Source organism: Leiobunum rupestre, chromosome 5 (genome assembly GCF_980474605.1).
Source record: "Leiobunum rupestre chromosome 5, qqLeiRupe1.1.hap1, whole genome shotgun sequence".
In the NCBI taxonomy this organism is placed as follows: domain Eukaryota; kingdom Metazoa; phylum Arthropoda; class Arachnida; order Opiliones; family Sclerosomatidae; genus Leiobunum; species Leiobunum rupestre.
The window spans coordinates 24,888,331-24,916,195 of NC_143388.1; the positions used below are offsets into that span (position 1 = coordinate 24,888,331).

General features: G+C 30.9%; 1 protein-coding gene across 1 annotated transcript in view; it reads right to left on the reverse strand.

Moving 5' to 3' along the window:
• Window positions 1-13,540: 13,540 nt before the first annotated feature.
• LOC149943932 (nose resistant to fluoxetine protein 6-like) overlaps window positions 13,541-27,865 on the reverse strand; it is a 38,322-nt gene continuing 23,997 nt past the window's right edge. The window contains exons 10-14 of the mRNA XM_090176247.1: window positions 27,696-27,816; window positions 27,444-27,630; window positions 26,743-26,885; window positions 23,716-23,851; window positions 13,541-13,668 (exon numbers count right to left, since the gene is read on the reverse strand). Coding sequence (XP_090032373.1) covers window positions 13,541-13,668; window positions 23,716-23,851; window positions 26,743-26,885; window positions 27,444-27,630; window positions 27,696-27,816 — 715 coding nt within the window. The remainder of the gene's footprint in view (window positions 13,669-23,715; window positions 23,852-26,742; window positions 26,886-27,443; window positions 27,631-27,695; window positions 27,817-27,865) is intronic.

The window sequence follows — 27,865 nt, forward strand, 5'->3', positions numbered from 1 at the left end:
GGAGGTAGAAAATGAATCTACCAAGACACTTTTCAAGCTCTAGAATTTATTTGAATATCAATTTGAGTAATGGTGACTCTTTGATTATAAATCTTTCAGTAAAACATTGTAATAAGAAAGGCGAGCGTTCGGACACTTGCCATTATTTTGTACGGTATTTCGGGATTTCGTAGAGATTTTGGCGATTTTATCATTACTTTTTGAAGCGATTTTGGGATTTCAATGTTAATTTACCATAGAAAGAGTTAAAAGATTTGGCGATTTTAGACAAAGTGTACGGGATTTTGGTAAATGTCCGACCCCTCGAAGAAAGGCCTATGCTACCTGCGTTTACGTTAGATACAAAACCGTAGCAAACCAACTAGTGGTATATTTAGTTACAGCAAAATAACGAGTGGTTCCCCTAAAAAACCAAGTCCCGAATTTAGATTAAAAATTACCAAAGCTAGAACTTATGCACTCTTAAAAAAAGGTGTATTTTCAAACCTTTAAGGGTTTTTGCTTGTCCCATATTTAACACCTTAACAGGTTTATAAAGGATATTATTCTACACCTTAAAAAGCAGTTTTCCTGCTAGGGTGTTTATTTACACTGTTTGGGGTGCTTATGTCCTCCGTTTTGGTTCCTTTGTTAACAGTTTGTCGTATAAAACTATTCCCTTCAGGGTTATTATCTACTCCCTCTAGGGTACAAGACCACTCCTTTTAGGGTACCAAACGACCCCCTAAAGGGTGTTACACTACCCCCTTCAGGGTTCTATAATACTCCCTTAAGGTTTCTATAATACTACCTTTAAAGTTTTTAACTACTCCCTTTAAGGTTCTAAACTACTGCCGTAACGGTGCTACAATACTCCCGAAATGAATCGAAAAGCTTAGCTGACAAAAATGCAGCAGTTTATGTCTTTATGAGCTTCTTACGTTAACGGAAAAGTACCAGGTATTTAAGATTAAATATTTAACATATTAATATAGAAAAGTCGCTCGATGACTTAGGCCTTGGGTATTAGCCTAGCTGATTATTATTAGAATATAATTGCATCTTTACCTTTAGCAGAACTACAGAAAAAAATGGATGAACATGTCACAACAGTCCTTGCACGAGTAAAAATAACTTTTTCGGCCGAATAACCCAAAATGGTATCTTTGTTTTCCGGTAAATACCCCTGTGGCGGGTAAATTACACTTGACCGCAGCGTGATTATCTCAAATAGAATTCGCGCGGTTTAAAACCCGGCAATGCTTTAACGAAACTTCGTCACAGTCAAAAGGAAACTTTTGGAAAAAAACGCGAAAGCCGTGGCTCACTTGTCGTCGGCAGTTCTCTCTGTGTCTGTGTCTGTCGAGAGCGAAAGTATTATAACGCGACAATTCCCGGGTTGTCCTATTTTCAAAGAACACAAATCGTTGTTATTAACTAGCTCTTCGGGTGAAAGTGGTCCGCCGCCAAGAAGCAAGAACCACCTCTAATTTACGCCAGCACTTTGGAAAGGTCAACGTTAAATACTTAATTCCTTCGTAAGGTCGACCGCGACAATACGACCAAACGAGAATGTATTCCCAATTCGTTGATTTATTGAATTGGATAAACTTGGGTTTTTTTAAATATCTGTTTAATTGTCAAAGATTTAAAATTTATATTTTCGAGGTCGGTCAAGGAATTGTTAGAATGTCGACATTGTAACTTAAATTTAATGGTGTTATTCTGTCGCTCTTACAAGTATGTTAAATTTTTACGCGATTTTATATCACTGTTATTGAGTTTAATTCGTTTTTTTAGAATGAAATCATTAATATAAGTTACTCGTACACATTTTTTTTTGAACCGTCAAGTGTTCAAATTATTCAGAAAAAAATCCTTTTTATTAAGTGCCTCCTTATAGGCTTAACTTTCAGGGTAAAGCGTAACTAGGTTAAATCTAAGCTAGGTTGAGTTATCAGGGTAAACCATTAAATTCGATAAACCTATAATTAGTCAGGGTAGTTTTCCCGTCAATAATTTTGTTCACTTAGGCGAAATGAAAACGATTATTTTCTTTAATTAAATATTTTAATAATAATTAAGAACCGGCCAAATCAAGCATTCTACCCCAAATATCTGAGCCCTTCGGTTCACCCCTGAAATTAGTTCAATTGGTTTCAAATCTCCGTCAACAATTTTGGGCCAAAAGATACTTGATGATTTCATTCGTATAGTTTATAATTACCTAATTTAGATAAAGAAAATATATTTTCCTTAATTAATATAATTTTAATAGGAAGAAAAATAATTTTCTGTCGTTAATTCTCGACTATCGAGACGCAGCTATAGCTTTTATATTATCCTTAAAATATAGAAATTAAACCGGCGTTAGAAAACTACACCTGTTTAAGGCATTGAAAGTCGCTAGATGACTTGGGCCTAAGGTTGTTCCTAGGGTATTTCCAGTGAGTTCCCCCGATTACTTATGGCAAAATTAGGTTCAGCTAAAATTAAATTATCCAACCCTCTTTATTTTAATTTTCATAACTTTCCCGGTTTTAACTAATCTGTAATTTATTTAATTTTAAAGTTATTTTAATCAAAGAATGGCACAATTTGATTAGAGCTCTTCCAAATTCATTAACCACTAAAATTGGATTGTCTTTTAAATAATTCGATAAATCTCGATGAATCGCCAGTGTAGCCTAACTTAATTTATTTTAGTAGTCACTGACTAGGGGGTAAAAATGGGGGTATAAAAACAAGAAGGACAGCCAACATTTTGTTTTATCCGTCAGAATTCAAATAGGTGTTTAATTTTTTCACGACTTCGAGTCTTTGAATACGTTAAAATATTTTTATTGGTAATATCATCAAATGACGCATTGATTTGAGATTCTGAATCTGAACTTGTATGAGGTGCAGTGGACTCTCTGGACTCTTGATTATCTACAAGCTCTTCAAGAATGTTGTGAATTTTTTTAAATAAAATGGGATTGATAAATGATGAATTTATGATACCCCATATTGGCCATTATTTATGAATATTTAGGTAAATTTTTCACTAGTCAAATTGACTAGTGAGCCCCCGGGTTTTAATTAATTTTAGTAGTCAGAGCATTTATTTTAGTAGTCAAACGCCGTGACTAGTGACTTATGTCCAACCCGGGCCATGGAGCTATATTAGCTATATCATAAGTCTAGAGTATTCAGAGCATTTATTTTAGTAGTCAAACGCCGTGACTAGTGGCTTATGTCCAACCCGGGCCATGGAGCTATATTAGCTATATCATAAGTCTATAGTATTCAGAGCATTTATTTTAGTAGTCAAACGCCGTGACTAGTGGCTTATGTCCAACCCGGGCCATGGAGCTATATTAGCTATATCATAAGTCTATAGTAGTCAGAGCATTTATTTTAGTAGTCAAACGCCGTGACTAGTGCCTTATGTCCAACCCGGGCCATGGAGCTATATTAGCTATATCATAAGTCTAGAGTATTCAGAGCATTTATTTTAGTAGTCAAACGCCGTGACTAGTGGCTTATGTCCAACCCGGGCCATGGAGCTATATTAGCTATATCATAAGTCTATAGTATTCAGAGCATTTATTTTAGTAGTCAAACGCCGTGACTAGTGGCTTATGTCCAACCCGGGCCATGGAGCTATATTAGCTATATCATAAGTCTATAGTATTCAGAGCATTTATTTTAGTAGTCAAACGCCGTGACTAGTGGCTTATGTCCAACCCGGGCCATGGAGCTATATTAGCTATATCATAAGTCTATAGTAGTCAGAGCATTTATTTTAGTAGTCAAACGCCGTGACTAGTGCCTTATGTCCAACCCGGGCCATGGAGCTATATTAGCTATATCATAAGTCTAGAGTATTCAGAGCATTTATTTTAGTAGTCAAACGCCGTGACTAGTGGCTTATGTCCAACCCGGGCCATGGAGCTATATTAGCTATATCATAAGTCTAGAGTATTCAGAGCATTTATTTTAGTAGTCAAACGCCGTGACTAGTGACTTATGTCCAACCCGGGCCATGGAGCTATATTAGCTATATCATAAGTCTAGAGTATTCAGAGCATTTATTTTAGTAGTCAAACGCCGTGACTAGTGACTTATGTCCAACCCGGGCCATGGAGCTATATTAGCTATATCATAAGTCTAGAGTATTCAGAGCATTTATTTTAGTAGTCAAACGCCGTGACTAGTGACTTATGTCCAACCCGGGCCATGGAGCTATATTAGCTATATCATAAGTCTAGAGTATTCAGAGCATTTATTTTAGTAGTCAAACGCCGTGACTAGTGGCTTATGTCCAACCCGGGCCATGGAGCTATATTAGCTATATCATAAGTCTATAGTATTCAGAGCATTTATTTTAGTAGTCAAACGCCGTGACTAGTGGCTTATGTCCAACCCGGGCCATGGAGCTATATTAGCTATATCATAAGTCTATAGTATTCAGAGCATTTATTTTAGTAGTCAAACGCCGTGACTAGTGGCTTATGTCCAACCCGGGCCATGGAGCTATATTAGCTATATCATAAGTCTATAGTATTCAGAGCATTTATTTTAGTAGTCAAACGCCGTGACTAGTGGCTTATGTCCAACCCGGGCCATGGAGCTATATTAGCTATATCATAAGTCTATAGTATTCAGAGCATTTATTTTAGTAGTCAAACGCCGTGACTAGTGCCTTATGTCCAACCCGGGCCATGGAGCTATATTAGCTATATCATAAGTCTAGAGTATTCAGAGCATTTATTTTAGTAGTCAAACGCCGTGACTAGTGGCTTATGTCCAACCCTGAAACTAACATCTAAAGCGTTTAATCGCCTCACGTTGGAACTGTCTACCTCTATTTTAGATGCTCTATTCGATGCTTCAACTGAAATTTCCACAGATAGCTCGTAATTTCGATATCTCAGAAGCTAGAACTACTTCCTTAGCCGGAGTGACATTTGGTAGAACTTGAATAATATTCTGAATGTTTTCAGTCTCCGTAAAATCTCAAGTTTTCCTCGGGATTACGTTTATGTTTTTTGGCTGACGAGTGCGGAATACATATATGAATATATATTAGCCTTGAAATGAGTTTTTAAATAAAAGCTAAGTACTAAGCCTTTATAAAAACTGATTAAAAAAGGTACCACAGATAGCTTTGAAAAATACTGATTCAAAAACGCTAAATATAATCATGGACAGTAAATTAAGAGAACAGGTTTTCGATAGCCTTCCACAGTGCATTTTATTTCTCCCCGCGTATCAATCAGCTCGAGAGACTCCGAGGGAGTACTGCAAGGTCGTTTGTACCACGTGATCTTAAAATTTCAAAATGGCAATCTAACGCGGTTGATATTGTTACGTAATTTTTTGCGCTTTATATTTTAGTAATTTTTAATTTTGGTTTTTTAATTCAATAAAAACTATCAACTGATATTTAGTATATCATATTTAATCTATAAAAACGTGAAAAAATACCTTTTGGCGTAAAAATGTACTTCGTGTTTATCTTTTTTCGTTTTTCGAACAATATCGTCCACTCTTAGCGATACTTTTTTCAAATAACCTTGTGCGACTCCCTTAGTGTGATTGGTTTACGGGGGCTAAAAACCAGGCTTTTTACCGATCCTCTAAAATCTACTATCCATGATATAATCAGGCGGTAAAAAAATCAAATCGGCAGTACGTACATAAATGAAAATAAGCAGTAGGTTTTCTGCTAGGAAATTAAACGAAATTGGCAGTTGCGCGCACAGCAGTTAAAAAAATGAATCTGTAATTTAAATAACGTAATTCGGCAGTTTTTTATTAATTTAATTTTTAATTTTATTATTTAATTTAATTGAACGATTAAAGCCTTTTTTAATTGCTTACGTTTTCTACCAATTAAAATTTGTTTCGACTCAAATGAAAACTTTTCAACCCCTCTTCTCAGCTATCCCGTAAATATATTTAGAAACATTTTTATTTAAATGGACATTTAGATGCTTTCCAATTACGGTCGTCAAATTTTACAAAATGGTAACTAGTTATAGTTTCTTTCAAGGAATTAAAACTTCTAAAATTGTTCAGCTTAATATTCGTTATAGCAGTGCTAACGACATTGAGTCCTGAAGTGGGGAAATTTATATAGGCTTCAACATTCGAATAGGAAATATATAGGAGTACCTCAACAACTTTCGCTTTAACATTTTGTGGATTTCGATCAGTTGACCAATATTTAACAATTGACTCCATTCTATCCAAATATTGACCTATAATTACAATAAAATATAATAATATAATATATTATAATAAATTAAATTTGATAAGTCCTTACCTATAGTGGTAATCGTGACCGAAGTGTTCCTTCATCCTTATATTACCCTACTAGCTGGGGTACCAGGTATTTCCCGGGGAAATATGCCTATTTGTATAACCAAGGAAGAAGCAATTTAAGAAACTGTGTCTTTTGGCTAAGATCAAAATGTAATATATTGTATACACCGGATTTACCTAATTATTGAACTATTTCAATTAATTAAAGTTGTTTAGCCGCGTAGCTTGGGTACCATATATTTCCCGGGATAATATGGCTATTTGTCTAACCATGGATAAAGCGCCAGTGACGAAACTCCGGTATTTTCCGGGACAACATGGCTAGTTGTATAAATAAGGAAAAAGCACCAGTGAAGAAATACCGACAAATTCAATACGAAAATAGAACGCTGCAATAACTGTATCCACGCATGGTACCGTACCCAATATAACTAACTGGTTAATGACAATATTAACCAATTATACGTTGACTACTTAATAATTTCAATAGTTTAAGCCTAAAAAATTAAGAAACTCAGTCTTTTGGAAAAGACCAAAGTGTAGTCTCTTGTATATAGCTGATATACTTCATTATTTTTGGGCTTACCAACACAAACATACATTCTTGTCAACACAACTTGTTTTTAGGTAGCTCACTCGTCACGAAATACGTAAAAGTTCAGTTCAGTTTATGCTTCAAAACAGGATGCCTAGTCGAATTTACTCTTAATGTCCAGGGCTCTTCGAAGTAAAACGTCATCGGTACGTCAACCGTGACGCAGCAGCAACATCAAAACAACAAGGCCAATGTTACTTTATAGAGTAATATCGGCGTGACGTATGTCGACGCCACCCATGCTTTTTCCTATAGATAAAATGGCGGCCATAGCCCAAAGCTACATTCGTTATCTAGATTTATATACCCCTATACTACTCTATAGAAAGGTCTATTTTTGAGGGGGTCGAGTATTAATACTTTTATCTTTTTATCTCTATAATTGGCGTCCGCTGTCAGCTTCACAACAAACTAGATTTCTACAGTGGAAGGTGGTCGTTTTTCACTCTTCATACGTAAAATGCCCATGGTTCAATTTCTGGTATTTCGTACCCTTTCCATTAAAATGAAGGCCCCAAGTAGGCACCATTTTATTCAAATTGAGGCCCCCCAAGTAGGTAAATCAAATTCAACGTAGTCTACTTGTGCCTACTGTTGGTGGCGCTACTGAATTTGTAACCAAACGTTAACCAAATAGATGCAACTTTTTCTACACATATCTTAAGCCTAATATGTGTAAAATTAGAAGTCGTTAAGTCTTAGGAAACACCTTGGAAAATGCCTCTTACGATTAATAATATTAATTAGTATTAATATTAAACTTATCTATTAAATTTAGTTTATTAATTAGTATTAATATTAAACTTCTCTATTAAAGTTTATTAATTAGTAATAATATTAAACTTCTCTATTAAAGTTTATTAATTAGTATTAATATTAAACTTCTCTATTAAAGTTTATTAATTAGTATTAATATTAAACTTCTCTATTAAAGTTTATTAATTAGTATTAATATTAAACTTCTCTATTAAAATTATTGTAAAATAATAGTAATGGTATTTTTAATATAGCCCAAGCAGTGATGTTTTTAAACTTTGGTAAAAAATTATTTGCTTAAATTGATTTTGGCTTTAAAGAGTGATTTAAATTTTCTAATCCACCGAAAATATACGATAATTTATCGTGTTTTCACTGTGTCCTTGATATACTTGTATTCTTAATTGCCAAATAGGCGAAATAAATTTTCCCTTTCATTGAAAATGAAAAATTGAGAAAATTTAAGATACTTTAAGGTTAAATAATAAAATTTTAATTATCTTTGTTAACCAATCAAGAAAGTGTAAAATTGACCTTTTTGGTCGAATTCGCGAAACGCTTCGGGAGGCGATTTTCAAATCTTCGTTGGAAGCTATGTCGATCATATTTTTCTCATAATAAATAAATTACCACTTTCATTATTGGGTGCCCGAGGTCAATAACTACATTTCGAATTTGAACTGATCACTACTTTCATTATTGGGTGCCCGAGGTCAATAACTACATTTCGAATTTGAACTGATCGCCACTTTCGTTATTGGGTGCTCGAAGTGGAACTGGATGTCGTCCCCGACGCCAAACAGAATCATTTCAACTCTTTACTATCGAAAACTAGAGTTTGTGTATGAAGAAAAATACGTATTTTTTTTTCTTTTTTCAATTAATTAAAATGACCCTAATGACTAATTTAATTTAATTAAAACAAAATACAAATTATTTTAGTTTATTTTATTGATTTGAAAATTTGCGTAATTGATATTATCAACGGTAATTTAATTTAGCTTTGTTTTAAATATTATTTTGGGTTGAATTTAATTTGATTGTTCGGATTTACAATATTTTTAAAAATATTTATTTAATGCAAAAATATTGAAGTTTTACGAATTTTGGATTATTTTTATATCAAAACTTGAAAATATTAATTATAATTTCTTTGTAAAATATTATTATAAAGTTTAACGAAGAATTTCGTTAAGATGGCGGCCATTGCGCAAAGGCCTTCAAATACACATATGATGACGTCACATTAATTAAATGTCTAATTTTTAAGTCAGTAAGATTTCTAGCAATATTTTTAATAAAAAAAGCCAGTGATGGGCATTTTTTGAAAATTCAATCTCAGCTCAAGCCGCTCATGCTAACCTGACATATTTGTATCTCACGCTCTTCTCAAGAGCGGTTTAGATAACCGCTCGTATCAAACGCGTTTAGCTCATCTCTTTCCTTATTTCGATTTTGTAAAAGCTCCTTTACGAATTGAATACTGCTAAAGTTCTCTCCCGCTCAGCTCAAAGAAAAGAGACACTTCTCTCTTTCATTCATTTAATCAATTTTAAATGTAGGTTCTCGAACGCTCTCGCTCATTATTAACTAAATATAGGTGCACTCTGCTCTTCTGCTCTCAATTATTTGAAAGTAACCGCTCATTCTTACTCAAAACCTCTCTAAAATGACTTCAGCGCGCCCATCAATGCAAAAAATACTATTTAAGAGTATGAATTCTTAACCATCCTTGTTTCAAGCAATAATAATAATATCTAATTAACTATCAAATTTATTCTTATTTTATGTCCAATTGAATCCAGTTTGAATAAAACAAGTATCTTTAATATAAAAATAAAAATAAAATAAAATTAAACAAATAAAAATAAATGAATTTATTACGGACAACTCATGAGAACGATTGTACTATTTAGAAAATACTTTAATAATTTTAAAACATTTTAAAAATAAACATACAAAATACGAAACGTGATGAAAAAGACATCAGCGTTAAGACACAACGTATCGGACTTAACGAGGTCCTTTGTCAAACTTTTATTTTCTAAATAGTACAATCGTTCTCATGAGTTGTCCGTAATAAATTCATTTATTTTTATTTAATACCACCATGACAAAAATCAGTTCTTTTATAAATTAAACAAAGTTTTAAAAAAATGAATTTAACTAAAGTTTAGTAAGCAATGAACGTTCTGAGTACTTTTATTACTACACCCTCTTATAGATAAATAGCAATTGAATTTATTAATTAATTCCTATTTCATTTAATTGCCTTAAGTTTGCATATGACACCGCTTTCTTCTTCAATATCAAATAAAAAAACTTTCACAGCATCATTAAATTAAAAGGTTTTCAAGTTTGTAGAACCGTTGATGCTGACTGATGAATTTGATTATATTTGGAGATGAAGTGTTTACAAGGTCGAGGAGTCGAACAGATCATATAACATTCATTCTCTTACAATATGAGTTTGATGACTATAATTGAAACGACCTTTTTAGGAAAAGGGTCTTTTACTTCATAACTGATTTATAGGTTTTATTACCTCTCTGAGGGGACTTTGTACCCTAGGAGGGGTTATACAACCACCGTGTCTGTCTGTCTGTGGGTGGGTCTGTCTGTCAGGCTTGCGAACGCGTTCACATTTTCGGGGCAAAGGGTAATCACTGCGTACCCAGTTTTTTAGAATCAGGGAAAAGGTTTTTACAAAAGCGCCCTCTTTTTGTCATTGGGTGTAGTATAATTATTTAATCGGCCAGGATTCGAACCCGAGCCCTCTTGCACGACAGGTGAGCGTTCTACCGCAGAACCACGGATACAGTTACGCTTCACCGAAAATTAAAAACTCTTCCGAGGAGAGGTATATTTTGTCTTGCCAACTTGTTATCGTATAAGTTTCCGCTGTGCAATTCTATGAGAAAAAAAATTATAATACCATTCGTGTGAACCAGACTTTAACCATCACATTTTTTTCTGTGAAAAAGAACATTCAATATTATAATGAGGATACTTGTGAATTATTACCACTGTACTTAAATATACCAAAAAATTCTCGTAAAATTTCCGTTTGTGTCGAAAGCGTCGTAAAATACGAGCTGCGGTGAAAAATGACAATGATTTTCAATGGTCACGTAATGCTGCTTTGACCTATTTTTTCTACAATATCCTCACCTCACGGCAGTACTTAGCTACGTCGATGTGACCTAACATTTGGTTTTCAAACGCTGGTGGATCGGTAAAGTTGGCTTGTCAAATGAGACAGAATTCCAGAATAAGAAATCTTTTAGAAATTGCATTTTAATTAAAGGTTCTGACAAGGCGAGGTTTAGTTTCACAACGGCGTTATTTCTTTGCACGAAGTTTTTTATTTAACAACAGAGAGACATACATTGATGTAGTAATAGACCTTTAATTGGGGTAAAATTAAAATAATTTATTGATTGCCTCTGACACTCAAATAAAGATTTATTATCTGTTCGTTTTTCTCTGTTATTTGAAAAATGATTTTAATTATTTACCATTAATTTTTTTTAATTATTTTCCATTATAATAATTATAACCATTATAATAATTATAATTAAAATTATAATGATAATTGGAAATTATTTCCCATTATTTTATTTATTACCATTTTAATTATTACCATTTTAATTATTTCCCATTATTTTATTTATTACCATTTTAATTATTTCCCATTATTTTATTTATTACCATTTTAATTATTACCATTTTAATTATTACCATTTTAATTATTACCATTTTAATTATTACCATTTTAATAATTATAATTATTACCATTTTAATAATTATAATTATTACCATTTTAATAATTATAATTATTACCATTTTAATAATTATAATTATTACCATTTTAATAATTATAATTATTACCATTTTAATAATTATAATTATTACCATTTTAATAATTATAATTATTACCATTTTAATAATTATAATTATTACCAATATTATAATTATAATTATAATTATTACCATTATAATTCCTATAATTATTACCATTATTAAAATTCTTATAATTTGAAACTATTTTAATTAATAATTTGAAATTATTTTAATTAATAATTTGAAATTATTATAATTAATAATTTGAAATTATTTTCATTAATAATTTGAAACTATTTTAATTAATAATTTGAAATTATTTTCATTAATAATTTGAAATTATTTTAATTAATAATTTGAAATTATTTTCATTAATAATTTGAAATTATTTTCATTAATAATTTGAAATTATTTTCATTAATAATTTGAAATTATTTTAATTATTAATTTGAAATTATTTTCATTAATAATTTGAAATTATTTTCATTAATAATTTGAAATTATTTTCATTAATAATTTGAAATTATTTTCATTAATAATTTGAAATTCTTTTCATTAATAATTTGAAATTATTTTCATTAATAATTTGAAATTATTTTCATTAATAATTTGAAATTATTTTCATTAATAATTTGAAATTATTTTCATTAATAATTTGAAATTATTGTCATTAATAATTTGAAATTATTTTCATTAATAATTTGAAATTATTTTCATTAATAATTTGAAATTATTGTCATTAATAATTTGAAATTATTTTCATTAATAATTTGAAATTATTGTCATTAATAATTTGAAATTATTTTCATTAAAAATTTTAAACAATTTATTATTTGGTATTTATTGAATTTCAGAAACTTCCCAGGGACAGCTTTTTAAATTTATTAATTAATTTAAATTATTCAGAGGTTAATGTAAAATAATTCAAAGGAAAATATACCAAATGGAAACTAACTGTACCTAGAATAATTTTGCCCCATAACTGACAATATGTTTATTTTTGTCTTGATCTTGGTTTTTTAAGTAACAAGTAACACTGCTTAGTCAGGAAACTTTCTCGTAAATGCAATGCTACCCGAGGAGCATTTATTTAATTCTTGTCGTAGGTGGTACAGCAAGGTTACCTGACGTCCAATATTTGTAATTTGAGTCAAAGGCGGTCGCCGACTACACCCATCGCAGACAATGCCTCTCTCACGCTTTGACCTTTGGGAGTTTCATTTACATTTTGAACGCCAAACTGCGTTTTTACCCTAGATTTGACTGACACAAATTGTTTCCGACATAATAATATAGAAAAACATTAATATCGTCACAAATTATTCCTTGCAGAAGATTTTACTCGCTATACAATTAACAAGCCGTCCCAGCCGTAATATTAGCGTCACATCATGTGTTGAATTAGGAAAGCAATATCTTATTTACAAATTGACCAATTCTAAAATTCCTGGGGTCTTAAATGACCAAAGTCATATTACAAATACAAGGCCTCGATTTTATGTATGAATGATTGTCGATTTAGACTGGGTACCGTGAGTTCTAAATTGTATGTATATCATATTTATATAATTTTATATTTTTGTATAGGGTTTAAAATCTGCCGATTTGCAATGTGCCTGTCTTTACTTAACCAAACATAAAAACCTTTATAACAAAGCGTTTGCAAATAAAAATATGTCGTTTCAACTCTTTTGTTACTCGGATCAATAATCATAGGAGTTCGACATCATAATCATCATCATCATCATCATAATCCTCATAATCATCATCATCATCATCATCCTAATCTTCATCATAATCATCATCATCATCATCATCATCCTCATAATCATCATCCTCATCATCATCCTAATCTTCATCATAATCCTCATAATCATCATCATCATCATCATCCTAATCTTCATCATCATCATCATCATCATCCTAATCTTCATCATAATCATCATCATCATCATAATCCTCATAATCATCATCATCATCATCATCCTAATCTTCATCATAATCATCATCATCATCATCATCATCATCCTCATAATCATCATCCTCATCATCATCCTAATCATCATCATTATAATCTTCATCATCATAATCATCATCAGCATCATAATCTTCATCATCATAATCTTCATCATCATAATCATCATCTTCATCATCATAATCCTCATCATCATACTCATCATCATCTACATCCCGTTCATAGCAATAGTGTCACTTCGAATATATACTTCGATGTGACACTAAAAACCAAGTATTTACTTTCCAGTTAATTTTTTCTGATTAACCGGTTCTAAAGGTAATTAAAAAAAATTATTTCCTGCCGGGAGAAATTAATAATAGAGATATTAAGCAAATACCGGGTCAAGCATTAACGGGAACTTTAGACGCTATGATAGCGCTGCCAAGCTAGCTTGACGAAACGTCTATAGCTACACTACTGAAGCTAAGACGTTCAGATTGGTACGTGTGCTGCAACTTTAATATCATTAAGCTTAAGTTTAGTTATCACCGTTAAAACGTAATAAATGCCAAATTCAAATTTGCAAAAATGAGGGTACGATGGTTTTTCGTGTGTAATTTTTCAATTTACTTAATAATGGGATAAATAATACAAATAATTTAAATATCTATTATTTCTTAAACAGAGAAATATTTGACGTATCGCAAACATAAGCATCTCTTGCGTACTCTCTACCTTGGCCTTAAATAGAGAGCATAAATTTCCTACTTTTATCGTCGGTATGTTTATGTAAATTTTCCCGAAAACCCACATTCGTTTGGATTGGGGGCTAGGTCCTTTGACGTTTCTAATATGTTTTACGTCTTAAAGTTGTAAATAAAACTTGTTTCCACAGAATTTAACCCGTTTTTATTTAATATGATTGACTGATTTTTATAGGACCTTTAAGAAATGCCTTGGGAGAAAGTGTCGAACTGACCCAGTAGCGGCTTTAGGGTTTGAGGGGCCCTAGGCCAATCTGCCAAGATATAAAATACGATGCCCTCTTATAAAAAAATCTACAACATTTATGGTATCATTCGAAAGTATTTTAGTGCAGTCTATATTCTTAATTTGTAATGCATTTATTTTTTCTCCAGTTACTTACTAATTTACTAATGAAGAATATTATTAATTTACTAATTAAGAATATTATTAATTTACTACTTAAGAATATTATTAATTTACTAATGAAGAATATTATTAATTTACTACTTAAGAATATTATTAATTTACTAATGAAGAATATTATTAATTTACTAATGAAGAATATTATTAATTTACTAATGAAGAATATTATTAATTTACTAATGAAGAATATTATTAATTTACTAATAAAGAATATTATTAATTTACTAATGAATAATATTATTAATTTACGAATGAAGAATATTATTAATTTACTAATGAAGAATATTATTAATTTACTAATGAAGAATATTACTAATTTACTAATGAAGATTTTACTAATTAAGAAAGTGACTATTTCACTAATTAAGAAAGTGGCTATTTTACCAATTAAGAAACGGACTATTTTACTAATTAAGAAAGTGACTATTTTACCAATTAAGAAAGAGACTATTTTACTAATTAAGAAAGTGACTATTTTATTAATTAAGAAAGTGACTATTTTATTAATTAAGAAAGTTACTATTTTACTAATTAAGAAAGTTACTATTTTACTAATTAAGAAAGTGACTATTTTACTAATTAAGAAAGTGACTATTTTACTAATTAAGAAAGTGACTATTTTACTAATTAAGAAAGTGACTTTTTTATTAATTAAGAAAGTGACTATTTTACTAATTAAGAAAGTGACTATTTTACTAATTAAGAAAGTGACTATTTTACCAATTAAGAAAGAGACTATTTTACTAATTAAGAAAGTGACTATTTTATTAATTAAGAAAGTGACTATTTTACTAATTAAGAAAGAGACTATTTTACTAATTAAGAAAGTGACTATTTTACTAATTAAGAAAGTGACTATTTTACTAATTAAGAAAGTGACTATTTTACTAATTAAGAAAGTGACTATTTTATTAATTAAGAAAGTGACTATTTTACTAATTAAGAAAGTTACTATTTTACTAATTAAGAAAGTGACTATTTTACCAATTAAGAAAGAGACTATTTTACTAATTAAGAAAGTGACTATTTTATTAATTAAGAAAGTGACTATTTTACTAATTAAGAAAGTGACTATTTTACTAATTAAGAAAGTGACTATTTTACTAATAAAGAAAGTGACTATTTTACTAATAAAGAAAGTGACTATTTTACTAATTAAGAAAGTGACTATTTTACTAATTAAGAAAGTGACTATTTTACTAATTAAGAAAGTGACTATTTTACTAATTAAGAAAGTGACTATTTTACTAATTAAGAAAGTGACTATTTTACTAATTAAGAAAGTGACTATTTTACTAATTAAGAAAGTTACTATTTTACTAATTAAGAAAGTGACTATTTTACTAATTATGAAAGTTACTATTTTACTAATTATTAAAGTTACTATTTTACTAATTATGAAAGTTACTATTTTACTAATCAATAAATTTTCTAATTAATTGATTACTACATTTACTATTGTACTAATTAATTGATTACTACATTTACTATTGTACTAATTAATTGATTACTACATTTACTATTGTACTAATTAATTGATTAATACATTTACTATTGTACTAATTAATTGATTAATACATTTACTATTGTACTAATTAATTGATTATTACATTTACTATTGTACTAATTAATTGATTAATACATTTACTATTGTACTAATTAATTGATTAATACATTTACTATTGTACTAATTAATTGATTAATACATTTACTATTGTACTAATTAATTGATTAATACATTTACTATTGTACTAATTAATTGATTAATACATTTACTATTGTACTAATTAAGAAATTTACAAAATTCACTAATTAAGAAAATTACAAGTACAATAATTAGAAAATTACTCATTCATAATTATGAAATTTACAAACTATTTTATTAAAAATTTACTAATTAAGAAATTTTCTGATTAAGAAATGTACTAATTAAGAAATTTAATAATTTACTAAATAATAAGTTTACTAATTTACTAAATAATAAGTTTACTAATTTACTAAATAATAAGTTTACTAATTTACTAAATAATAAGTTTACTAATTTACTAAATAATAAGTTTACTAATTTACTAAATAATAAGTTTACTAATTTATTAAATAAAAAGTTTAATAATTTACTAAATAATAAGTTTAATAATTTACTAAATAATAAGTTAAATAATTTACTAAATAATTAGTTTAATAATTTACTAAGTAAGACGTTTAATAATTAATTTAATAATTAATTAATTTACCAATTACTTAATTTACTTATTAATTAATTTACTAATTACTTAATTTACTTTTTAATTAACTTACTAAATAATTGATTTACTTTATTAATTAATTTGCTAATTACTTAATTTACTTTTTAATTAATTTACTAAATAATTTATTTACTTATTAATTAATTTACTAATTACTTAATTTACTTTTTAATTAATTTACTAAATAATTGATTTACTTATTAATTAATTTACTAATTATTTAATTTACTTTTTAATTAATTTACTAAATAATTGATTTACTTATTAATTAATTTACTAATTATTTAATTTAAGAATTTTCTAATTAATTAATTTATTAGTTTACTAGTTAATCAAATGACAAATTCACTAATGAAGCAAAATACACTTAATTAGGCAAATAAGTAATTTCCTAAATATGTAAATAATGTAAAAATATAAATTATCATAATACTTTATTACTAATTAATTTTTAATATATTGATTTTCCTTTCCCAAGTTCTGTTTTTCACTGAATCGCTTCAAGAAATTCTCAGCGACACTTTCAAGAACATTATAGAATTCTCAGCTACACTTTCAAGGACGATAAAAATTTCTGGCTACACTTTCAATAATCATTATGGTAATAACACTTGGCTAAACTTTCAAGAATATTAAAAAATTTCAACTACACTTTCAAGAATGATAATAATTTATGGCTACACTTTCGAGAATGGTTATACTTATTGGCTACACTTTCAAGAATGGTAATAATTATTGGCTACACTTTCTAGAATGGTAATAATTATTGGCTACACTTTCAAGAATGGTAATAATTATTGGCTACACTTTCATGAATGGTTAAACTTTTTTCTTTACTTTCAAGAGTTTTCATTATATGTACTCGCTTTACTTTTAATATTAAGTTATCTTTAGAACTGTAAAAATTCTTGTCTTAATCGTTTCTTATAAGAATATTAAGAATGCTTGTCTTAATCGTTTCTTACAAGAACCGTAAGAAATCTTGTCTTAATCTTTTCATGCAAGAAATTAAATAATTTTGGTCATAATCGTTTCTTAAAATAATCTTGGTAATTCTTGTCTTAATCGTTTCTTACAAGAATCGCAATAATTTTTGTCTAAATCTTTTTAATGCCAGAATTGAAAGTTGTCTTAATTATTTGTTACAATAATCATTAGAATTCTTGTCTTAATCGTTTCATGGAAGAATCTTGGTAATTCTTGTCGTAATCGTTTCATGCAAGAATCTTAAGAATTCTTTTCATTTCTTTCCAGAGCTATCAGAATTACTATTTTAATAATGATCTTAAAATTTAGATGAATGAATTTGATGGTTTCGTCTCGGCAAAATGCGTAGTTGTCTGACCCAGCTTCCGAATGTGGTCTCTTCACGCGATCACGTTTCACGACTGTTTTATTTTCGTGTCTCCAGGCGCTCGTAACTTCCGGTTTACTGTGTCAAAAAAAAACGATTAAAACCTTTCTAGAAAAGAAGTACTTTATAACAAGATGCCCGAAGGCATAGTTCCGGAAAATCATCGTGTGTTTTTGTTCAAAAATTACATTATTAAACGGTGGTTTTCGCGTGACGTCATCGTCACTATGGTGACCTTATTCTCTTCCCCATCACGCCCTGCATTTAAGTCATAGCTGCCATCTGAACCAGTTTTCTCGCGCGAATATCAATTATCTGTATCTGATTGTTAAATACTAAATATATCATAGACTTAAAATTAAGAAACAACTATTGTCTCTAAAGGGAATATATATCTACTGTTATTGGTCAACTTTTAAATAATTAAGACAACTTTCGATTCTTGCATTAAAAAGATTGAGACAAAAATTATTGCGATTCTTGTAAGAAACGATTAAGACTAGAATTACCAAGATTCTTTTAAGAAACGATTATGACCAAAATTATTTCATTTCGTGCGTGAAAAGATTAAGACAAGAATTACTACGATTCTTGTAAGAAACGATTAAGACAAGATTTCTTACGGTTCTGGTAAGAAACGATTAAGACAAGAATTTTTACAGTTCTAAAGATAACTTTATATTAAAAGTAAAGCGAGTACATATAATGAAAACTCTTGAAAGTAAAGAAAAAAGTTTAACCATTCATGAAAGTGTAGCCAATAATTATTACCATTCTTGAAAGTGTAGCCAATAATTATTACCATTCATGAAAGTGTAGCCAATAATTATTACCATTCTTGAAAGTGTAGCCAATAATTATTACCATTCTTGAAAGTGTAGCCAGTAATTATTACCATTCTTGAAAGTGTAGCCATAAATTATTATCATTCTTGAAAGTGTAGTTGAATTTTTTTTAATATTCTTGAAAGTTTAGCCAAGTGTTATTACCATTATTGAAAGTGTAGCCAGAAATTATTTTTTTTAAATTATTCGTTTTATTTTATATTGGGGTGTTGTAAACCCATTATTACGATCACTATGACAGGCAATTAATATTAAGCGAATTCTATGGTGACAAAGTATATATGAGTATAATTTTACCGATATTGAAGCTGATTATGAATTTAACTTTTAACACTGATTTCTTATTTAAATTTTATCGGTTAATATAGATTTATTTCCATCCCAAAACGAGAATTGGTAATATCAGAAGTGTATAAGAAATCTCTTACGAGAAAAGTATCGATCTTCCTATTCTGCTAATGTTATACGCTTGGAAACATGTACCTTCGGGGATAAATTTATCATATAGCGAGTTTCATACCAGTTACATGAGCAAAATGATTGGTTCATTAATAAATATTCCTAAAGAGTGTAATTTTAACATTTTACATTGTTGGAAAAAGTAATTTTGAGCCGTCATGACGGATACTTCTACAGTTAGAAATATATTATCAACTTCTTGTAATATTGATAGGATATCATATACTTAAAAGTCGCTTGATGACTTAGGCCTAAGGTGGTGCCTTGGGTATTAGCCTAGCTGATTATTACATTAAAAAAATCTATAATTACTATCAGTTGGTTGAGTTAGTGTTTGATAGTGGAATAGAATTGACCTCATACCCTGGAAGATAAGCGCCCCTAGCGACAACAATACGCGACTTAAAAACAAAATGTATGGTTATTTCAAAAATTATTCTCAGTAAAATTATAACAAGAGCCGGATATGGAATTGGCCCAAACTTTTATGATTAAAATCGGTGGTATTTATAAGGGCCCCGAGTCGTTTTTCGCGGGGGGGGGGGGGCAGAGTTCCTAGTTACGCCACTGTTGGCACACTTATGTGAAAGGATTATAAACTTACGCTTATACTATATTTAAATTATTTTTTATCTAAAAGGTTTAGCAACCTTCCACCACTGACAAGTTTTTTCATTGTTATTTTGGTTTGGAGGTGATATACTTAAATGTTATTTTTAGATAATGATTTTAATTTCTAAACTCTAAGCTACGACTAAAATATCCAGGACCAAGGGAATGTAAATGATTTTTGAGCCCGCTGACCGCTATCCAGTTGAAACATTCTTTGGTAATTTGAGAGCATCCCATCTGGCTTTCATTTCTATTAAACCGGTTTTAATATAAGAAGCTAACGGAAACACTGCCGCCATCTACTTTTTCGAACGGGAATGAGACGAAAAAGTGTTAAATGTAACCTAAAGATGGCTCTGGGAGCTTAATTATCGCGGTACGTAATATAGCGAGGGTTATTTAACTTTACCAGGTTGAATTACGGCAGCTTTGGTAAAATAAATGTGTAGAATTTTGAACCGTCGCTACAGTCGCTTAATTGGACGCTAGTTCGGGAGGGTACACCGGATTGGTTGATATTTGCGAGGGGCAGATCACTAGCATGATTAATAGGTCACCTTCATATGATTAAATTGGATTTAATCATGATTGAAATTATTAAATCGGATTAAATCGTGATTGCAAGGATTAAATCGTGTTTGAAAGGATTAAATCGTGTTTGAAAGGATTAAATCGTGATTGACAGGATTAAATCGTGATTGAAAGGATTAAATCGTGATTGAAATGATTAAATCGTGTTTATAAGGATTAAATCGTGTTTGAAAGGATTAAATCGTGTTTGAAAGGATTAAATCGTGATTGAAAGGATTAAATCGTTATTGCAATGATTAAATCGGGTTTGAAAGGATTAAATCGTGATTAAAATGATTAAATCGTGATTAAATTGATAAAATTGTCAGTAAATTGATAAAATCGTGATGAAATTGATTAAATCGCGATTAAATTGATTAAATCGTGATTGAATCGTGATTAAAATGATTAAATCGCGATTAAATTGATTAAATCGCAATTAAATTGATTAAATCGTGATTAAATTGATAAAATTGTCAGTAAATTGATAAAATCGTGATTAAATTGATTAAATCGTGATCAAATTGATTAAATATCGTGATTAAATTGATTAAATCGTGATTAAATTGATTAAATCGCGATTAAATTGATTAAATCGTGATTAAATTGATTAAATACGACACCTGGTGAAATAAACTCAAACTATTCTGAGAATTATTTGAAATTGCATTTTAGCCAGAATTCTTTGAAATTTTTCCAGCAATATCGTCGGCTAATTTTTAGTTGGTTTTGAAATCGTTCCGGTATTCTCTTAATAGTTTAAAGGGTTATTTAATGATGATAAAAGAGTAAAATACTTAAAACAGTTAAGCAATTTACTCATAAACTATTCCTTATAGTTTTCGTACCAAAATATTAAACAAACTATTAAATTATTATATAAGTTGGAATTTGTAGCTAAGCCTAGGTGTTAAAGTGAGGAAAGAAATCTTTTATACATATTCCAAACATGGGAAACCAAATCCCGTACAATGTAAATATAGGTATAATTGTAATACAATTGGCGAATAAGTAGATAAGTCCATTATGAAAAGGGATAATGAAGCTAAACCCTAAACAAATTTGAAGAAATTTAAAATTTAAAACTAGTAAGTCTTTAAATTTCTTCAAACTTGTTTAGCGTTTAGCTTTATTTTCCCTTTTCATAATGGACTTATCTACTTATTCGCCAATTTTATCATCCTTTACAATGCAGTCCATAGGTGGTTCCTTTTAACTTAACATAGGTATAATTGTTATTTCTATGTAGTTTTTTGTTATTTCTATGTAGTTTTTTGTTATTTCTATGTATTTTTTTGTTATTTCTATGTAGTTTTGTTATTTCTATGTAGTTTTATTATATAAAAATGTATTTGAGTAAAGTTCACTAAATATTAACTAAAAATATTTATTTATTTTCAAAGTGATAAAAGTAAATGCATTTTATGAAATCATTTCATAGCTTATCGATCATAACATTGTTTTATTTTTTTCATGAGCTTCTATTAGTCTTCAATAGGGGTAGCTGTTAACAAATCAACGCAAAAAAAGGCTGAGTAGGCTCATAAAGATAGCCTTAATTTTAAATAATTACATACTGAAAAAAATTTATTTTACATTTTATGAAATTATTTTCATAATTTATCGACCCCAAATAGCAGTTAACAAATCCTATAATAATGTCGGCTCGATGTGAAGTAACTCTTTTTTTCAACAGATGTCGAAATCAAAACAAGATAGCTAAGCTACATTTTGACTCAAAAGGCCGGACATAAAAGTACCCCTCGCGTTGATTGGAACGTTTCTAAATTTGTTAAGAACTTAAATTATAGTAACTTTTAAAAATATATGGGATATATAATCAGGGTTAAAGTTCACAAAGTAGAGTATAAGTTGTCTAATTATAATAATTATAAATGGTTATCTGACGACGTTATTGTTTCGCTATTTTGAATTTTATCTTCGTTTTCCATTAATAGATGGCACCACGCTCTCCAGTAAAGTCGGTTTTTCGAACAATCGGATAGATTCATGGCCATCTCTAATAACAAGGGCCTTATCATAATACAGGTGCCAATGATAGAGCCGACAGTTGCTTTAAAGGCAAAAGATGAAAAGTACCAAAATGTTTTTCAGTTTTATGAATATCATTTAGTTTTTATTTTCGAAATAAAATAATAAAATATTTGCTATCTTCCAAACATGAATTTTAAAATTATATTTGTAAAATTAAAATAAACATTTTTGAAACTTCTAGATGGATTTTTTATGCCAAATGATAATGATGACCACGCTTTTCGGTTTTAAGGAAGGGGCCCCCTAAATGACCAGCGTACGTGTAAAAAGCCCTAGTGGCGCCATTGACGGCGAGGAATTGGTAAAATTAAAAGCATATGGAAGCTTACACACCCCCGTTCAACCTTGGACGAATAATTACTGGACCCTAAACCAAATGGCGCGCTTTAATGATTTTACGGCAGCGCCGTGGTGTCAAGTATTGGAAAGATTTCTATCCAAATACTTAGCGGACGACGTTAGGCCTAGCGTTCCTCGTTACTGTCGTCAAAGCTTACACCTTTTTCCATTTTGACTAGGCATTTTTAAATTTTTATTCTATTTCAACCTGCACACAAAATATAAATTCAAAAACATTAATTTCTTATTTAAAATAATTAAATCATTACACTTTCAATTTTATTCCAATACAATTATTACTGAATAATCTAAAGCCTATTAAAATTCATTTGGATATAAATATTTCGCGATTCTCTCGGTAGGAGCGCTGACGGGTGATGCAAATTGTGGAACCGGGGATTTTGCTTAGGTTTCGAATCCAGTAATTATTGGTCCAAGGCTCAACGCTTCGGTCCTAATTTCTTACAACAATGTTATATTTACAAAATAAAATATATACAAATATGGCCAATTGAACCCCTTTTCACGGTCCTGATTCCAGTCGCCTTACAGTTTGGTTAAGGCGCTTGACTTGGTCGGTTGTCCATTATTACGCATCGTGGTTACTTCCACCTTTTCATTACGTTGACCGTTCTTATCACTGAGGAATATCGAGTTCAGTAATATTCTCTCCAGTTCCAATAGAGGCGCTTCATAAAATATCTTCATGATGTAAGCAGCGACGAATGTCATGGAAATTGTGCCGGCGCTTATCCAAATCTGATAAAAACCACGATTAAGATTTTTTATACGATTACAATGAAGATGGCGCTACGCGCCATTAGGGAGGTTTCTCGCCTTTATTTAATAAAGACGCGCCTTGGCACGTGTTAATTGGAGCGTGCCACGGAGCATGCGCAGCGCCGTTTTTAAATAGAAGCGGCAAAGCCCCCCTAGTGCTTGGTAGCGCCATCTTTTAGAATAGTTGGAGTAAAATTCTTTAGAGTCTCGAAATTAGCCTTTTCAGATACCACAGAGTCACCTAGTGGCCAACGCGATAAATTAATCTTGCGGCGTTTGAATAACCCATAGACATAAAGAAATATACACGAGATTCTAATACGGAAGCGACAATAAGTTTTTCTATTTCACTTTCAAGTAATGTAATTTCTTTACATTAAATACAAAGAAATATTTAGACTAATTTTACTTGTTTTAATTTTATGGAAATAAAACCTGAGTGAGCCACTTTTTGCCATTTGCAATTTATATATCCCGTTCTAAAAATAGAAATCATGATTTGAATGTGTCTAGTTTTCGCGATTTACAGCAATTATCCATTGATAAAGTATATGTATAAAGATTTTAAATTATAATAAATATTTATCTCAATAATATTATAATTTCATCCTACTTATGGAATGAAACATTTTCCGGCATTGTTGTACTTGCTAAAAAGTTATTGCAATGTGTAAAAGCACAATTTTTAACCATTTTTTCAAAATAAAAACAGATTTTCAGTAGAAAATAGTTTTACTACTTCTTTTTAAATTAAAAAATAACAAAAACTTGGGTATTTAATTTTAAAACATGTTACTAAAGTCAAATTAAACGCTAAAGTTTTTGCGTCTGATTTTCAATCCGATAAATATTCTTAAGCGTTAGGTGGCGTTTTACACGTAGAACCACGGGAATACGGAACAACTGCCGGTTGTCTGCTAGTTATCACTCCCGTATATTTTTGGCAAATCAAACTCCGCGTAAGGTGTCTATTTCTCTATTATGTCTATGGAATAACCTTAGTGTAAATCGCCTAACACATCCCCTTCCGTACCTCGTGATAGTCAATCTAACCAATCACATTCTGTTATTTTACTAGCGCTATTTGAGGATATTCAATGATACTTACATTGTTGCATCTAGGAGCAACAAACACCAGGAGAACGCAGGTAGCCTTTAAACACCCTAACGCAGTGTTGTGTACAAATTTCATTGGTCGAGCCTTTACACTGAATGTTTTACGGAAAGGGGGAAGTCAATTTCCGAATTTTCCCCTTCCGATGGCAGCAGGCGCTTAAGCGTCTAACCAATGAAAAATGTACGCAAGAAAATGCACAACTTTTGAAGGGGTTGCGTTCTCCTTGTGTGGCAGTAATTTTGACAACGGAGCCGATATTGTTCAGTGTCAAACTTACATTAATATTTTACTTATAGAAATACTACTCTTAGCGATCGATCAAAATAAAGTGTCGTGTTAAATATTATTACAGGGAAACTACTAATCCGTTCCAAGGACACTGCTCTATAAAATATTTAATTAAATTTTTAACTTCAATTAAAAAATTTCCGTTGTTGATTTTTTGTCACAGCCACGACCTTTAAATTGTATAGCCACAAACGAAGACAATTTCCGAATTTTCCCCTTCCGACGGCAGCAGGCGCTAGAGCATCTGACCAATGAAAAATGTACGCAAGAAAATGCACGACTTTTGACGGGTTGCGTTCTTCCTGTGTGGGCAGTGCTGTGTTTGGTGTTCCTAGCTAAATTCGGGATAATTTTTAAAACGATGCTGTTGCCCTTTAAACGGGCGTTCAACAACCATTTACGTCACTCAGGAATCCATACCTCTACTTGGAATGCTTATCCTGGCGTATCACGTATGGTAAGATCACTCTGTCGGCTTTGGCCCCGCCTACGAGAGAAAACATCCCCTTTTCGCGCGCTTCCCTCTCACGTTGTTGTTTGTTAAGTTAACATAGTGACGTCCAAAAAAACCGTCAGACACATCGCGACGAAAATCTGCCGCGATAAGCATTCCAAGTAGAGGTATGGATTCCTGCGTCACTATATGCAATCGGACCGAACGAATCAGAAGTATCGGATTAATTGACGATTTGTTGAACGCAGCCATGGATTTATAACACTCTTCATTTTCCCCTTTCCATAAAAAAATTATGAAGTGAAAGGAAATAGTAAGTGTAGGGAACTCTTGGCTTGAAAGGCCGGCCACCACCCTCCTACGTATTTTAACCCGGCCAACGATAGTGTCGTGCCTTGGGTATTAAATTAGCTGATTTTTATTATTATTATATATTGAGTAGGGCTGTGCGATTAGTGGTTTTAGGCAATCGAGTCAGTAATCGAGTATTCGAGTCGAGTAATCGAGTACTTGATTAAGGGAATACTTTCTCTTATTCGAGTCGAGTAACTAAAAAAATCTCGAATAATATTTTTAACGAGTCGGGTTATCGAGTACTTGATTAGGAGCTGGTTTAATTCAAGAAATTATGAAATTAAATTTAAAAAGAGTTTAAACTAACTTTCAATGGTGAAAAATATTCCTTTAATTTAAAAGTTTCCATAACTTTGTAGGTACCATTTATTGCCCCTCAAAAAGTTGTAAAAACCCTCTTTGAACTTTGAAGCAACGACGATTGAAAAAACAAATACTCGACAAGTTTAGAGAGCAGCTTATTCGAGTAATCGGGTACCAGACAATACAATTTTTTGGTACTCGGTAATCGACGAGTATTCTCCAATTACTTATTCGAGGTCGACTTCGAGTACTCGACCTCAAAAAACGCCGAGTACTCGATGATGTTCGAGTATTCGCACAGCCCTAATATTGAGCATAAAACGATGCTTTTTGAATGACAAGGACGTAACTTACGAAATTAAAATGGTAACAGTCGACAATGCCTCTGAGGGAGCCAAAGTAAAACGTGAGGAGCAAGAGGTGAAGTAAATAAACCAGATACGTCAGCCGGTTCAAAGGCTTGAAGGCTTTCCACGACAAGAACTGGTTCAAGTAACCTAATGGAACGAAAGTATAAAGTTGCTTTTACAACGTCAACTTACAAGGAGAGTACCCGAGGTGTTTATTGCCGATTTTGTTCAAAGTCAGGCGTAATGTAGACCTATATGAAATATGAAATTTCCCAAAAGGAGACGTTGCACTACCCATTCGATTTGCCATAGCAACCGAAAATGTTTTTGATCACTTAAAACAATAAAATCTCCATTTAAAAAAGCATGGGATTTTCTCGGTTTCACGAAAATTTTGAAAAAATTTTAAAATCACGAAATGTGTAATTTGGACCACATTTAGGTAAATTTCATCAAGTTTGGGTAAATTGAAACATTTTTAGGGTAAATTTGTAAAAAATTTTGGGTAAAATTAGGAAAAAATCTTATTTTGGTTGTAAGTGGTCAAAAACATTTTCGGTTGCCATGGCAAATCGAATGGGTAGTGCAACGTCTCCTTTTGGGAAATTTCATATCTCATATAGGTCTACATTACGGCCGACTTTGAACTAAATCGGCAATAAACACCTCGGGTACTCTCCTTGTTAGTCGCGTTTAGTGACAAACCTCCGTTGCCCGTAGCGCACAAGATAGTCAAAATGGCCAGACCGACAGCCCAGACTGGCCTGAAGAGTGCGCCGATGAAAAAGGACTCTTCGGGAGTCGGCAAGTCGCCTTGAGTGAAGACGTACCAAGAGAACAAATCCGCGAACAACAATGTCAAACAAAGTGGCCATCCAGCCACAACGCCCCACTGAAAATGGACAATTACTTTCCCTTTACCTGGCCAATACTGGAAGAGTATCTTGATAGACTTACGAGTGGAATTTTGGGCGGCTGGTTTCTGGCAAAATAGATACCAACTGCCATCCCGATCATATAAACGCTGACGTGATTTTGTGGTAACGTGTGGCTGAAGAAAAAGTGCTCGAAGATAGCTCTGTGGAAGAAAATGTTTGTCAAGTATTTGAGATACTTGGATGATCGTT